This window comes from Etheostoma cragini, chromosome 7, assembly GCF_013103735.1.
Source record: "Etheostoma cragini isolate CJK2018 chromosome 7, CSU_Ecrag_1.0, whole genome shotgun sequence".
NCBI lineage: Eukaryota > Metazoa > Chordata > Actinopteri > Perciformes > Percidae > Etheostoma > Etheostoma cragini.
The window spans coordinates 18,852,247-18,867,160 of NC_048413.1; the positions used below are offsets into that span (position 1 = coordinate 18,852,247).

Here is a 14,914-nt window from a genome sequence, read left to right on the forward strand (position 1 = left end):
AGACTTCCTTTCAATCAGGCTATTTATAGAACACAACTGGAGCAAAATCTTCCATGAAAATTTCATTAGCAAAGGTTTGACAGGCGTGTTGTTGCGTTTATGTTTTTTATGTTTCAGTTGAACAGGATTCTGTCAAAGAAAGATAGGACAATATAGATATTATAAAGAAGAAACTCAACCTCAACTCAACCAATCCTCTGAAATATTTTGAAAATAATGTCTTAAAGTGCAAATATAAACTACAGGTGATCAATATTAAGGTTTCAAAGTCAAAGTGCACCTGAGCAAAGAATAAGCATCTGGAACAAATAGTAGAAAAAAAGAGATGTTTGTTTTATAAGACATGAGGATTTTTAAGATGATATGAAAGAGAGGAATGGAATTATTTGTATAAGGAAGATCAGGCAGCACGGATGAAATGAAGGCAGATTTATCTTTAGAAAATATAGATATCTTAGAATGATATTTAAAGGAACAGTTAGGAAATTTGGGAAATAAGACTATTTTAAATTCTTGCCAAGAGGATAATGAGAAGACTGGTGCCACATGTCTGTACTGACTCTAAATCTAATTCTTCCAAACCCTCCACACTGACCTCTCTCACATGGAGCAGAGGAACATGTATGTGAGAATGCTGTTCATGGATTATAGTTCAGCATTTATCACCATTGTGCACTCCATGCCTGTTATCAAGCTCAGAGACTTGGGCTTAACACTGCCCTCTGGGATTGGATCCTGAACTTCCTGGATTCCATGGATTGTTCTCAATCATAATCGGGAAAGACCAGGTGATGTCAGTCTTAAGGTTTTAAATGCCTAAACTGGAAATAGTTGACGCTCACAAGGCAGAAGAAGGCTATAAGAAGATAGCAAAGCGTTTTCAGATGTCGGTATATCCTCTGTTCGTAATGTAATTAAGAAATTGCAATCATCAGGAACAGTGGAAGTTAAAGCAAGATCTAGAAGACCCAGAAAAATATCAGATAACAGAATAACAGAACAGCTGGCAGGAGTCTAAGAAAAGTCCAAACCCACGTTTGACTGCACGAACCATCCTGAAAGACCTGGCAGACACTGGAGTTGTGGTACACCGTTCCACTATAAAGAGATACTTGTACAAATATGGTCTTCATCGAAATCGAAGGTTTTGCCATGGCCTTCCCACCTCCTGACCTCAACATAATTGAAAATCTATGGACAGACCTTAAAACAGAAGTGCGTGACCGACAGCCCAGAAATCTCAAAAGACTGGAAGACTTTTGGAAGGACAAATAGGCGACGATACCTCAAACAACAATTGAAAGACTCTTGGCTGGCTACAAAAGGCGTTTCCAAGCTGTACAAGGTATTAACTCTGCAGGGGCCCAAACTTTTTTTGTTTTTTTTGTTTTCTGTTATTTTGAAAGTATAAATGATGGAAATAAAATCTAACTTTTTGTGACATATTATACGAATGTATAATCAGTCATTTGATGCCATTTGAAGATTTTTCTTTGCTTTTTTATGCACATTAATACAAATGTTTACCTGGGGTGCCCCAACTTTCAAGCCCCACTGTAAGTAGAAACTGGACTGTAAAAGGAAGCCTTGTTTTTTCCAGGTTGTTACCAGGATATTACCAAACAAATGTTAACAGATTACTTCCTTTGTTTGTTCAGTCAACACCAACATGTACCATTTACATGTAGGTTCCACAACATTACTCTGACAAACATAAATATTTACCAACAAATAAGATGCAACTGGACTGTAAAAGGAAGTCTTGTTTGTTCTATACTTGGTCACTTATTTAATGAGTAAATCATTTTTTAAGTTATTCTGTGGAACCTGTATGGTACAAGTCAGTGGTAAAAGGGTTACCTAAATAATGAAGTGTAAAAATATCAAATTTTAATGTATAAATGCTATTTGATAAGACTATGTTGAAAAATAGATGGTGGTAGAGGACCCAGGAAATATTAAAATAGAACAGGGAGGTCAATTTTTTGTCGCATTTAGTTCAACTCTACATTATCTGGGTTACAAGGTTAATTAATGTCATCATTGCATTTCCATCCCTCACAGTTCAATTTCCAGGTGTTAATTGGATTGACGTGTTAAACCTTATTTCGTGCATGTGATGCGTGTCTTTTATACACCAAGGGACAAACATCTATGAATAGGTTAACTACCATCAATAGAGTTTGGGTGGGCTATTTTTTTTGAGTCAATCTCATCATGTTTAAGCCCTCAGTAAATAGTGATGAAGCCAGAAATAGCCCTGATTGAGCCTTGTTCTCCCTTTTCTCGCCCATATAAAATAAACACACACGCATTTGTGCTCAGTGATCTGTTCAAGCACGTGCGCCTCCACACGCAAAGGCCACTCTGTCACAAACAAACCTATATACACGAGAGCTTTGTCTTTGTTTTACACACAAACACATACAGTCTGTCTATATTGTACGTCTATCCAACATTCTTATGCACACACATCTCTATTTCTGTCCTTGTTTATATGACATGCTACATCAGAGCCCTGGCAGCCCTGCCTCAATTTAGATTTCCATTTATGGTGTTGATAATGAATTATTAAAATCACCAGGACATTTCTTTTTTGAGCCCCCCTTTTCATGAAACTGAGGTGAACAGAGAAATTACAATGAGTCTAATCATCGCTGCAATTCTCTGCTATTAAAACAAAGGATTGTGCGAGATAGAAAACCAGATGATAAATGCATGGAGGTGGGCAGACAATGGTGCAAACTAAACGTGGGCTTTTGTGAAATGGAAATGGGGAGGCTGACGGGCGCTTTTAAAAGGCCGACCAGAGACATACACAATCAAAAGCACATTTCCGGCTGGCAGGGGCAGAAGGAGAGAAGCCTGTTGTTAAATAGATGTGTCATAGTGTTAAAGGCAGATGCTGCACCTTTAAGACTGTGTGAATGTTTATGGTAAGAGGGTTAATTGTAGCACTTGGCAACAAGACAAGACACCTAAAACAATAAATAAAACAAAAAGGAAGTTGAGTCACAAAATATGGAGCAATGATCTTTAACATAAATGTGAATGTTAATCAATTTAATGTTAAAACAATTTGCAATCAACTTAATCCTTTCTTTCATGCTTTGAATATGATTTTAATGGATCCTCTGTTGAAATCCCACTCACGGACAAGCTGACTTTATCTCGCAGAATATTTGGACGAGTTTTAAAGGGATCATCACAGAGACAATCAGGGTGTGTGGATGGCGCCATGAAATAATTTAAATGTTCTAAGATTAAACAGATGGCCTGTGAGTACAGTGTTTGCATATAAACAGTGTCTGGATCTTGGCCTTCTGCCGAGGCAGAACAAACAGCAGGCGTCTCTCTACAGTCTGCAGGTAAAAATGCACACTTTACATTCCGACATTAAGTGCTGGGTCAGCCAGAAAAATATGTCCAGGGACGCTGTAGATTTATTAGCATTCAGCCCTCAGTGCTTACGGCTTATGTGCAGACACAGCAAAGACTTTAATACAATTAAAAGATACTGATGTGCCAAATTGCCAAATAAAGGACAAAGTCTCTCATGCTGTGTGCTTTTCCAAAGTCAGAGATGTCACTGACTGAAGGTTTGTGTTTATCAGGACAAAAACAGAAAAACAGAAGATGAAATTACTGAATAAAAAGTGAAGAGATAACCGAGTCTGTGACCATTAAATTGGGATGTGATGAGGAATCTGCCATTTGTATTTGCATAAAGTTTCACTGCAAAATAACTGTAGAATAACATTTAGTCAAGTGTGAAAGTAATCACTTATATTGAGTTGAGTTAAAGTTAATTTTAACATAACTTTAATTAAAAAAAATGTATACATACTTATTTAAATTATTTTTGATAGCCTGTGAAAACGTTACATTTTATATTTCATCATGTTTTTTTTCAGTAAGTTGTCCAAGGGCAAGTTTCCAATTAGGTCTTTATCGGCCCCACAAAACAGAACCAAATCCATGGCCTGATTTGTTCACCAACCAAAATTGAGGGACTAAGAAACCAAACTTCTAAATAAATCTTTGTAAGGTACACCTCCATACTTAGTGGACACACAAAACAATCTATGTTTAACTCTCAATCTGTGTAAGACCCGTATACATTTAATATATGTGGCTATAACAAATCTCATTGAGATCTCCTCGCTGCTTTGTGGAGATGATGCGGGCCTGATGGCAACATCGGTCCGTGACCTTCACCCACTGGATCGATTCACTACCTAGTGTGAAGCGGCCGGGTAGGGAATGAGTCCTTCCTCTAAGTGAAGGAGTTCAAGTTCGGGAGTGAGGAGACAATGGAGCAGGAGATTGGCCAGAGAATCGGTGCAGCAGGGAGGTATCACACTCACTTTATCGCACCGTTGTGTCGAAAAGAGAGCCAAGTCAAAAGGCAAAGCTTCTGATCTACCGGTCAATATTCAATCCTACCCTCACCTATATTCATAAAGGCTGGGTCATGACAAAAAGAACAAGATCCAAGCGGTCAAAATGTGTTTCCTTAGTACGGTGCCTGCAGTGTCCCTTAGAGATAGGGTGAAAAGCTTAGCCATCCGTGAGGAACTTGGAGTAGAGTCGCTGCTCCTTTGCGTCGAAAGAAGCCAGTTGAGGTGATTTGGGCATCTGGTAAAGATGCTCCCTCCTTAGGGAGGTTTTCTAGGCACTTTCAGCTGGGAGAAGGCCTTGAGGAAGACCCAGGACAAGGTGAAGAGATTATATGTCCCTTATATCTCCCCTGCTGGAGCTGCTGCCCACACAACCCTGACCCCGGAATTGTGGATGACGATGGAAGGATGGATCGATGGATAACAAGTGATAAAAACCACACCATGACATGTGTTGGTTGTTTCTTTAATACAACCCATAGGAGTGTTTCATTAAGAGTGTCCCTAGCAGTGGCAGGCAATACAACCAACAAAACCGTTTTCTGTCCTCATTCCTAAACGTTACAGGTGCAAAATGTTATTAACGTTGTGAAAGGGCTGCAGTTTGGTTAGGTTTAGATAAAAATACTTTGTGAAGTTTCAAAAAAATGGTTTGCTCCCAAAAATGGCATTTTTTTACGATACTTTACTTCCGTGTGTACAGACATAACACATGTACGCCCAACAGATTTCCCATCATGGATAAAAAGCACATGGAAGACCCTTTGTTTCTCTCACTAGGCCTCTAGAGTCGGTACTCGCTCCAAAGCTAATCACCGCCACCCTCACACTATTAATGAATGAATGGTACCAACCTTAAGAGCAGGGACAAGCAGAGGCTTGTTGTCCTTATCCAGGGAGATGAAGGTGAAGAAGGCTGAGACAGCGCGATATTTCTGTTTCTTTGCCTCCATCAGCGAAGAAGCATCTACCAACACTTCAATTTCCATAGACTTATTACTGACGAATGTGAGCCGCCCTGTCACTGTCACCACACAGCCTTGGAAAGATGAGAAAAAAGAGGAGAAAAATATGTTTGACTTATATAAAGTATGTTTGACGCTCATGCAGTATACTGATTTTGTAGTCGTATGCTGCCATGAAGACATTTTCATTTTAGTAAGGACATTCCTTTAATTTTGATTTAATATCATTACTCAAGAGCACTTTAATAGTTTAAAATTATGTTTTATTCAAGCTATTCTGTCCTTCAGCCACTCATAGAAAATGTATCTTATTTAAAATTTTACAAAAGTAAAAAAAGAAGTTGCAAGAGTGTTGGAAAAAAAACTGAAATCTTACATTGCATCTAACTCAAACCACATGATTGAAGTTTTAAATCACCTTAAATCTTGAGTGAACGTAAATATATTTACAACAAGTAATGCAAGCTAAATTAAGGATCATCATTTGAAGCTACATAGAACACAAACTGGACATGAAATAAGCTGATATAGTCAGCTGAGGAAAATGTAGGATCTGCTCTTGCATCTACTTCACATTGTTGCATCATGAACCTCTTGAAATCAGTGCTGCCGAGAAGGTCAGCAGAGTGAAGCAGGCTGATGGTCTCCAACTGGATGAATTTAAGAAACTACAGCCAATCAAACTCTCCGACAGCAAGATTTTTAGCTGGATACCAAGTTGGACCGTTGAAAATAAAGCTTGTTTTTGTTTTTGTAAGACAGAAAAGTTAGAAAATATGTCAAAAATAAATTTGGATTTTAGTTAAAATCGTTTTAAAGCTGGTAATGTTCACAACCACATATTAAGAGTACACATCATGGTCACTGCTGTAGAACGTTTGCTACCCTTTCGTCTGATTTTATCCTGAGCCCCATCTAATCCATCTAATGCTTTTAACTCATGAAAAAAATAGTGCTCTTCTCCTTTTGTCACTGAAGGGAGGTGAAAAAAACAGCTAGTCAACTAATAGGACGGGGCATGGCTGATGTGTTTCTTTATTCTATTTGATGTGGTTGTACTGTATTATTACTGCTGTTGCCATAGCAACAAGGCTAGGTGTCATCCCTGCAGTATGAGACAGATCTCGGGTCTATGGCTGAAACATTCAAAGTCTACTAAAGGCTGCCACTGCAGGTAATTGAGAGTTTGAAGATGTCGTAAAAAAAGATGCCCACATTGACTGTTCAAATGATTAAAGCAACCTATGTTTACATTTTACATTACACTACAAAAGACCTCTTGATCATGAAAATAATGGAGGTAAAAAACGTTGTCAGTAGCCAGGCAGAAGTACTGCTACAAAAGAGAGGATGATGGAGTTAAGGGTTGGGTGTAAAAAGTGTTTGACTTTAACACCAGAGATCATGGTTTGTTTCTAGTCTCTTAGCAAGCGTTTGTTTGTTTCTAATCATGACACCAATGCTTTGTGTAACCTTAACTATGACCACAATTCCTCTATAAACCTTAACCAAGTAATTTTAATTTTGTCTAGACTAGGCCTTAACCATATGATAGCAGATCAGAAAATGCTCATAAGTTGATTTTGTAATACAACTTACTTTGTCTTTCAATTAGGACTAAGTTTGTGTATGATTTTAAGAGATTTTTGTTTGCAAGACAACATAATTGCCAATATATTAATTGGGTTTAAATCATCTGTGTGAAGCCTACTGGAGGAAATGTGGAGAACTATCTGCTGACTACTTTCTTGTTCTTGGTTATTCATTGCTGCGTTTGTAAGGACATTTTAGCTAAATGTGTGTAAATCACAAGAAATAACTAGAACTGCAAGTAGTTATGCCCCATTTGGGGATGATAGCATTTACTGCGGTAGAGATACTGCAATGCAAATTTCCCATTTATATGCATTGAGTTATTTGCCAAAACGCATCTACATTCATTGTAGCGCCCCCTAATGGGCGATCGTCCCCAAATTTGGTACAGCGCATTGGAGTGGGATGTCAAACAATAATAACAAATTTTGCTTTAATCCAATTTTATTTCCATTTAATTTGGTTAAGAGATGCTAAAGTTTGTGTTTTGTGGCTAGCTACATACAAAGATTCAGCTCAATTCAAGGAAGTGGATTTGGGATGTGAAATGTGGGTGTTAAATGCAAAAACAGTAGTACTAGTTGCACATATGTGTAATTTTTGGTTTGTGCGGTCCATGAACCATTAAAAATCTATACTGTAAATTCGAAGTTGTTCAGAATAGGGGTAAATCCAAACCTGGGTCCCATAAGCCACTCCTATTTTGACAAATCAGAACCCCACTCCACGCTTTTTCTCAAAATTTCGTAAAAGTCGGACAAGCCGTTCATGAGATATAGACTTTTTCAGGGAACATGTCGATATGTGTGTTTTTAATGTGCGATGTACGGTTTGGAAGTTATAGGGCCAAACACATTTTTTTCTGCTATAGCGCTGTTTGTGATGTCATCCAGTGTAAAGGTTAAGGGTCAGGCTGGCAGGGCCAGAGAAAGAGATATTGTTGCAAACATGCAGTGGGCCACACAACACAGAGGCAAACAAGGAAGAAAGAAATAGTTTGGGTTTTAATATGCACCTAGTGAACAACATTTATTGGAACAAAAAGGCCCCATCTTGGAGTCAATGTGTCTAATTCGTATGATACTGTACCTCTTTGACTCTGCAACATTCTTTTTATTATGGTTGAACAATATATATATATTTTTTATTGTCATCGCAATATCATCTGCTGCAATTTACATATCGCAAAAGGATGCAAGATTTCGCGAGAGACACTAAGATGTTTTATGTTAGTTGAAAGAAAGAAAAGTAGAAAACTGCAGTTAAAAATGGAACTGTCGGGTGCCTGGATAGCTCAGTAGGTAGAACAGGCGCCCATATGTAGAGGTTTACTCCTCGACGCAGCGGGCCGGGTTTGACTCTGGCCTTTGGCCCTATGTTGCATGTCATTCTGCCATCCCTCTCCCCTTTTATGTCTTCAGCTGTGCTGTCAATAAAGGCCTAAATGCACAAAAAACATATTTATAAAAAAAAATTGAACTATCATTCTTTTTAGTTGTGCCTTTTAACCTTCAATTCAATGTTCAATTTCTGTAATAAAAAATACTTCCTTTCATTTGTTTAAAAATTAACAAATTGTTGAATATAAGCAGAATACTGAAAGTAGCGGAAATGCAGAATTGAGTAGTGTCTGTTTATTTATCACAATTAATATCGTTGTTACTATTTTCAGCAAATATATCTCATATTGCATATTTTCCTCATATCGTGTAGCCCTGGTTTTTATCGCCTTCAACAGCGATAACTGTTTTTTCTGCTTTTTTAATCTAAATATGTGGCAGAAACAGGCCCCCTTAAGGTTTTTATATTTTTAAGAATTATTACGTTACTGTATCTGTCATTGCCCAATGCTTTGACATGACTCTCTCAGCTTTGGGACTGAGGTTCTGACAGTCTTCTGGTGGAAAATATGACAGCTCTAAATTACATTTTCTAGTGAGGGATAAAACAAACTGGTTACTAAGCGATAATTTTATTTTTACCCCTCTTATCAAATAGGTGTGAAGAAATGATATCTCCATTATCAGAGAGCTTACACGCTAACAAATATGAGAAATAACATCAAGGCGATTTAGTGCAATGATTGTACAAGAAATCAGGATTAGAAAAGTTACATTAATTTGAACTGAAAGTATTTATGCTCTCGCTGGTTTTTGAGTGTTTTTACATGTTACCGCCAGCGGGTTCAGTCTCATTCAGGTAAACTATCTCTGGCAAAGATGTATTAGGCTCAGTGAAGCATGCTCTGCTCAATGACACACAAAAATGATGCCTTGGTGAGACTGGGTGATTTTTTTAAAGACCTTCAGGATTAATAATTGATGTCTGCAGAGTGTAGATCTTGGACTGGTGTAGCATTGAAGGTCAGCCAACCTGAAAAATTGGCAGAGTCCCACCTCTGGAGAGTTGTTTGATACAGCTAATCTGCTGTAAGGAGAATCCATGCCAGGGTCTCGTGTTGAATGCTCTAAGCACTTTCTATCACAATAGGTGAAAAGTGACAGCAATTTCTCAACTTCTGAATAACAAAATGAAATCTACTCTACTCATATTCATCTTATCTTTTGTCCTACATTTTTCTCTATTCACAGAGACCTTCCTGGAAATTCTTTGCATTAGCGAGTGGCCAAAGAAGGGAAGAAGGCATCGCAGATGAAATACCAGTACAAAAGACATGCTCTCTCTGCAGTCTGTCTTTCTTTACTACCTGTTTGGAATACCTACTTGTTTATATTGTGCCTTATTTGTTTAGGGCTGCAATATGAGGAAACTATGCGATAGGCTATACTGTTGTTGAATATGGCAAAAACGATATAGCTTGCGTTAAGCAGATGTTGGATATTTGAGTTTGAATGACACAGAAACTCTCTGGGTGTCTTTTTGCAGAAATATTTCTACAGCTGGAAACAATGAGAATGAAAATCTGTACGGGTCCTCCAAAAACATGTAAACAAATCATCTGAACATGATGCATGGACAGACAGACCTCAGTCTGTTTAATGTTCTCGGTCTTAACTTCCCATCTCGCTGTATTTAATGTTCATCATGTCTGTGTCTTCTGGTGTGTGGTTCTCTAGTTTCCCAGAAGTTTTTATGGCATGTGCATAAATGTCTTTCAGTAATTCTCCCCAAAATGTCTTTCATCAGTCTACCTGATCTCCTTGCATCCATCTGTTTTTTACTACATATCAATGGACTAATAGTAGCTAATTGTTATGGTTGTGTGCTTCTTGCCTGAGTTTGGCTTCTCAGGCTGATCCTACCGTCTTAGCCAGAATTGGCAATTAAACCACATATCCTCCACTTTGACATATAGTATAGAGGTTTGATGGCAGTACCCTCCCTGGGAGGAAAACACGCAAAGGGCTAAGTTTAGGACCCAATAATTAATGTTCTAATACACTCATGATAACATTAGAACATCTGCTGTCAACGAACAATTATCATTCATAGGTTTCTCCACGTGTTATTGTTAAATGTTGGTGACAAATGATTAATTTAGAAACGGGCCTTTCTGCTATTTAATTGTGAAGGACTGGCTGTAGAAAATAATTAGAAAAAAAACATACCATAAAACATACCCAAAAAATGAAAAAAAATATCCAAAGGTGCAGCATACTTTGGGGAAGCTATTTTACGGGTGTTTGTTTTATGTGACACTTGATCATTCTTTTCCTAAGCACACCTTTTGGGGTTTTCTGTCTGACCACCTTTCCTTCCTAAGTGGGACTTCTACTGGTGACATAATACCTAAGTCACTGTGGAAGCCAGGGGAAATCATGTCACAACCACCTAACCTCAGAGGACAGACGGAGAAAGCAACTGGAGTGACTAGAAGCAGCTAAACAAAGTGGACATGGATCTTAACCAATCTGTACTGTTTGGTTTTCTGGTCCTGAAAACTAGGAAAGTGTGTTTAAAATTGTTTAATGTTCAAACATGACCTTTCTGACATCCTTCTCAGCCACTCAGTCTTTACTCAGGCCTCCTTGAAAAAACGCTTTTAGTAAAATCCTGCTTAAATAAAATCAGCTGTATTTTAACATGAATGTACTGTAAGTGATTTACAGCTGATCTGGCACACTTGAGCTGTGAAGTATATAAACTTTTCTTTCATTCCTTTTTAAACAATGGGGAGAGATGTAGCGGGTGTTAACATCATATCTTGGGATAATCATAACATCTGAATGTTAGCAATGGATGTCTGGATGACAATGTCTCCAGCACATGAAGAGATGAAACAGAAACACTGAAGCCCATAAATGTTATACACGGTTCTACACAACTTTAAAAGGCTGCTTTCAGTCACTTTTGACATATTTAGATTCCATCAAATGACAAATGAACAAACTAGTAACAATATTTTTCTTTTATGAAGTTTTCTGGCCCTCACTCTTACAGTCTAAATGCTGTTTGCCCTTTGAAATGTTCTCTTAATAACTTAACTCTATAATAATCCTTATCTAAAAGCATTTCATAATTCAGCAGTAAAATTTTCAGTTATTATTATTATTATGAATCAGTTAAGAAACATGCACTGCATGTCAAATTTTAACATCACTCTTGTTCTGATCTCGTTTGTCTGTAGGTATGTATCTTTAGGAGAGTTCTTTCTTGGATTGAAGTACTTTATCGTTGCTTCTAACTGTCCTGCTAAACACATTAGATTGTCCAACCTGTGCTGCCAAAAAAAAACTTTAACCCAGCGTTTAACTTTCAGAATGGAAAAGCAGTATAAAATGCGAGGGGACACGTCTTCCCATCAAGATGGAAAGGCTAAGTGGATAATGGTGTTGTCAAAATCCTTAAATGCACTGTATAATAAGAGGCTTAGAATTTGTCTATATGGAAATCTCGACTTCACAGACTGAGAGTTGTTGTGGTAAATAGAGTACACATAATTTCACAATTTAACAGTGAGGAAACAGCTCAGAGACAAAGCTTGGTAATGGGAAATAGATAACTCATAACAATACTGTGTTTATCCAGATGTAGCAACAGCCCTAAAAAACAAAACTGGTCTTGATTAGCAACACTGTTACAGTTAACGTTGGCTAGCCCAGTTTAAAACAGCACTGTCTAAGGCTTTATTTATAGACTGCTGTTTCCACTTTTTCATAGATTTGTTTTTTTCCCTTAATGGGCAAGAGGCAACAGTTAAAGAAAAGCAGCATCATGAAACTTCTTACAGTACATGTTTTGAAAAGGTAGCCTACATATCCTTCAACCTGTGGATATTTTTATGTTTCAGTGACTTAAGCTCTGAGTGTATTCTCTATGTCATCCTCACCTTTGTTGATCTTGCGATGAAAGTTGATGGCTTCCACAGAAGCAGTGACAATGTTGGTGTTGCAATGTCGAAAAGCCACAATGCCGGCGACCTCATCCATCAGCTTCATGGTCACGCCTGTTCCAGACACACAGAGTTTGACTTTTGAAAGATATACAGTGGATTCCTACTGGAACATTAATAAACATTTTAGTAACACTTTCTATGCATGGCTTGTGGAAAATCACATAAGTGGTTAATAACATATCGGATTATGTAATTGGTATTATTAAATTAAATTGAAATAAAAATTGTGTTATTTTTAGTTTTTAGCTGTGTGACCTCTTTATCTCTGTTTTGATGTATGGACCCTGATAGCCTAACGTTATGTTCTTCGGATTATCTAAAGTGCAGAGACTAGCCTTTCTCTACCATCCCTTTCTGTCCCAAACTTGGAGGTCAGATGTCATCGGTCAGGGCTGATAGTCAGAAGGGCTAGTAAGGCCCCCCCTCCCTCTTGCTGTCAGCTTGTCAGGGCTGTTAATTTCATCCCCTCCCCATTGCTGTCAGCTTGTTAGAGGGATACTAAGCAAGTTACTAAGATATTTTCCAAGTCTCTTTGTTCCTTCTTCAGACTCTCATGATGAACGGAACCTTTTTTGCACAACAAATAAATACTTAAAAGACTTTGTTCACCAAGTCGTTATTTCAGATCTCACCCTATGTATTAGACATTCCACCACAGTCTATAATGACTTTATAATCACATTCATAAGACATTATAATAAGGGTGCTCCAATTGATCAGTCACTGATCGTTATCGGACGATAAAGGCTTTAAATTGTTTGATCGGTGGTCTCCATAAAGGCCGATCCGATTGGCTGATCATATGGCACTACTAATTAGAAAAATTGTTACTACTACTAAAAGCATGTCTGCAGTAATTTAAAAAAAGAATTCACAATACGCTATCTCCTGTTAATTTTAATACATATACTGTACATTGTTGTTAAGACTTTTAAAATGAATATATGTTAAATATATGACATGATAAATAGAAGGCTTCAAACAGACCCGGTGATCGGTGTCAACCAATACTGCTTCCAGCAATCGGTGATTGGCACCAAAAATCCGGATAGGAGCACCGTTACATTATAATGCATTTATTAGACTATGCCACTTTGACATAGATCTCTAAAGCATTGTAAATGCAGAACTTAAAATAGTATGTCCACCACTTTTAATTCTTTATAAATCTTATCAAAAAACAAAGAAGAAAAGCATGATTATAAACATTAATACTTTTTCTACTTGTTCAGAATGCCTTTTTTCTTTGATTTCAGTAAGTTTTTAATGAAACATTTCTGTGACTACATATACATATATTACCTAAACACAAAGTCTGTCGTGTACATCAACAACATATTATCACAAAACAGCCTACAGTATTTTGACGGATCCCCCCCACCCCCCACTAAAAGTAGCCCTATTCCCTATTTTCAAGACTATCAAGTCAATTTAGCAGGACACCCCCCAAAATCGTATATGTCTCCTCTACAACAGTGGTTCTTAAAGTGGGGTTCGGTGACCCTCAGGGGTCCTTGAAGGAGTTCCAGGGGGTCCCTAACAAAAAGAGGAATAATTTAATTTCACTATAATTTCATCAATAGGTAACACAATTACAGATTGTAACAGCCCTGTCGGAGGCTTAATTTATAGACTGCTGAGTGTTTACCCTTTTTCATGCATGTTTTTTTTTCCATTAATGGAATTAATGGAAATGGACAAGGAAAGAAGGCATGGAGTTTAATTGCAAGAGTGCTTGAAGTGGAAGGTAGATACTAGCTTAATAAACACGATTGTTCTATAAAGTCGGGCAGATTCTCGGCCAGTGGAGAATCTGAGTAACACAGGTCTTTCTGACTCAATCTTCCCACTTATCAATAAAACACCATTTTGTTATCAGTTTTCAAATTATTATGAAAAGTCTGAACATACATGACAACTGAGTGAACATAATCTGGTAATATAGCTTTTAGCTATATCTAATGCAATAACTGCATTGTGTTGTTACAGTCAAAAGCTCCAGAACAAGCTTGTAAAGGGCCTTTGAGTTGAGATTTCTGTGTCAACTGCGGTTAAGAATGAACTAAACATGACCATAAGCTTTGATTGTGCACTTGTCCAACTTCTGAACAACAACTCAAACAGCATCTCGTCACCAAGTAAACATCATTCTCACTCTCTCTTTAAACCCCAACTAGCCTTTTTGAGGTAAATGCATTACATTACATTGGAGGGATTCTCAGTCATGTTTAAAACACTATTTCACTGATATGAGATTGTTTGATGCAATCCACCTTTAGTTATTTATGAATGAGTCTCCTTGCCATTTCCTCAACATAAGCTTCTCATCCAGACCTATTAGTCCACTGTTGATAGTGTATGAGCTGACTAAATAGGCTTTCAGCCGACAAATGTTATGAATGTTCAATAAACAGCCCGGTCTGTGCTATGTTCATGTAAATGTCAATAATTTAAATTCACCTTTTTAAATTAGCATTTAAACAGCCTGTTGGTCCAATGTTGACAACATATAATAAATTTGGTTAACTAAACAGCAATAGCTATTTCTCCAAAGAGACTGTCCTCACCAGAACATTGTAGCACTGGTCTTTAAAATGACA

General features: G+C 37.5%; 1 protein-coding gene across 2 annotated transcripts in view; it reads right to left on the reverse strand.

Moving 5' to 3' along the window:
- acot7 (acyl-CoA thioesterase 7) overlaps positions 1–14,914 on the reverse strand; it is a 56,713-nt gene that overhangs the window by 8,219 nt on the left and 33,580 nt on the right. For both annotated transcript variants that reach the window (XM_034876154.1, XM_034876155.1), the window contains 2 exons: positions 12,249–12,365; positions 5,255–5,439 (listed from right to left, as the gene is read on the reverse strand). In XM_034876154.1, the coding sequence (XP_034732045.1) occupies positions 5,255–5,439; positions 12,249–12,365 (302 nt within the window). The remainder of the gene's footprint in view (positions 1–5,254; positions 5,440–12,248; positions 12,366–14,914) is intronic.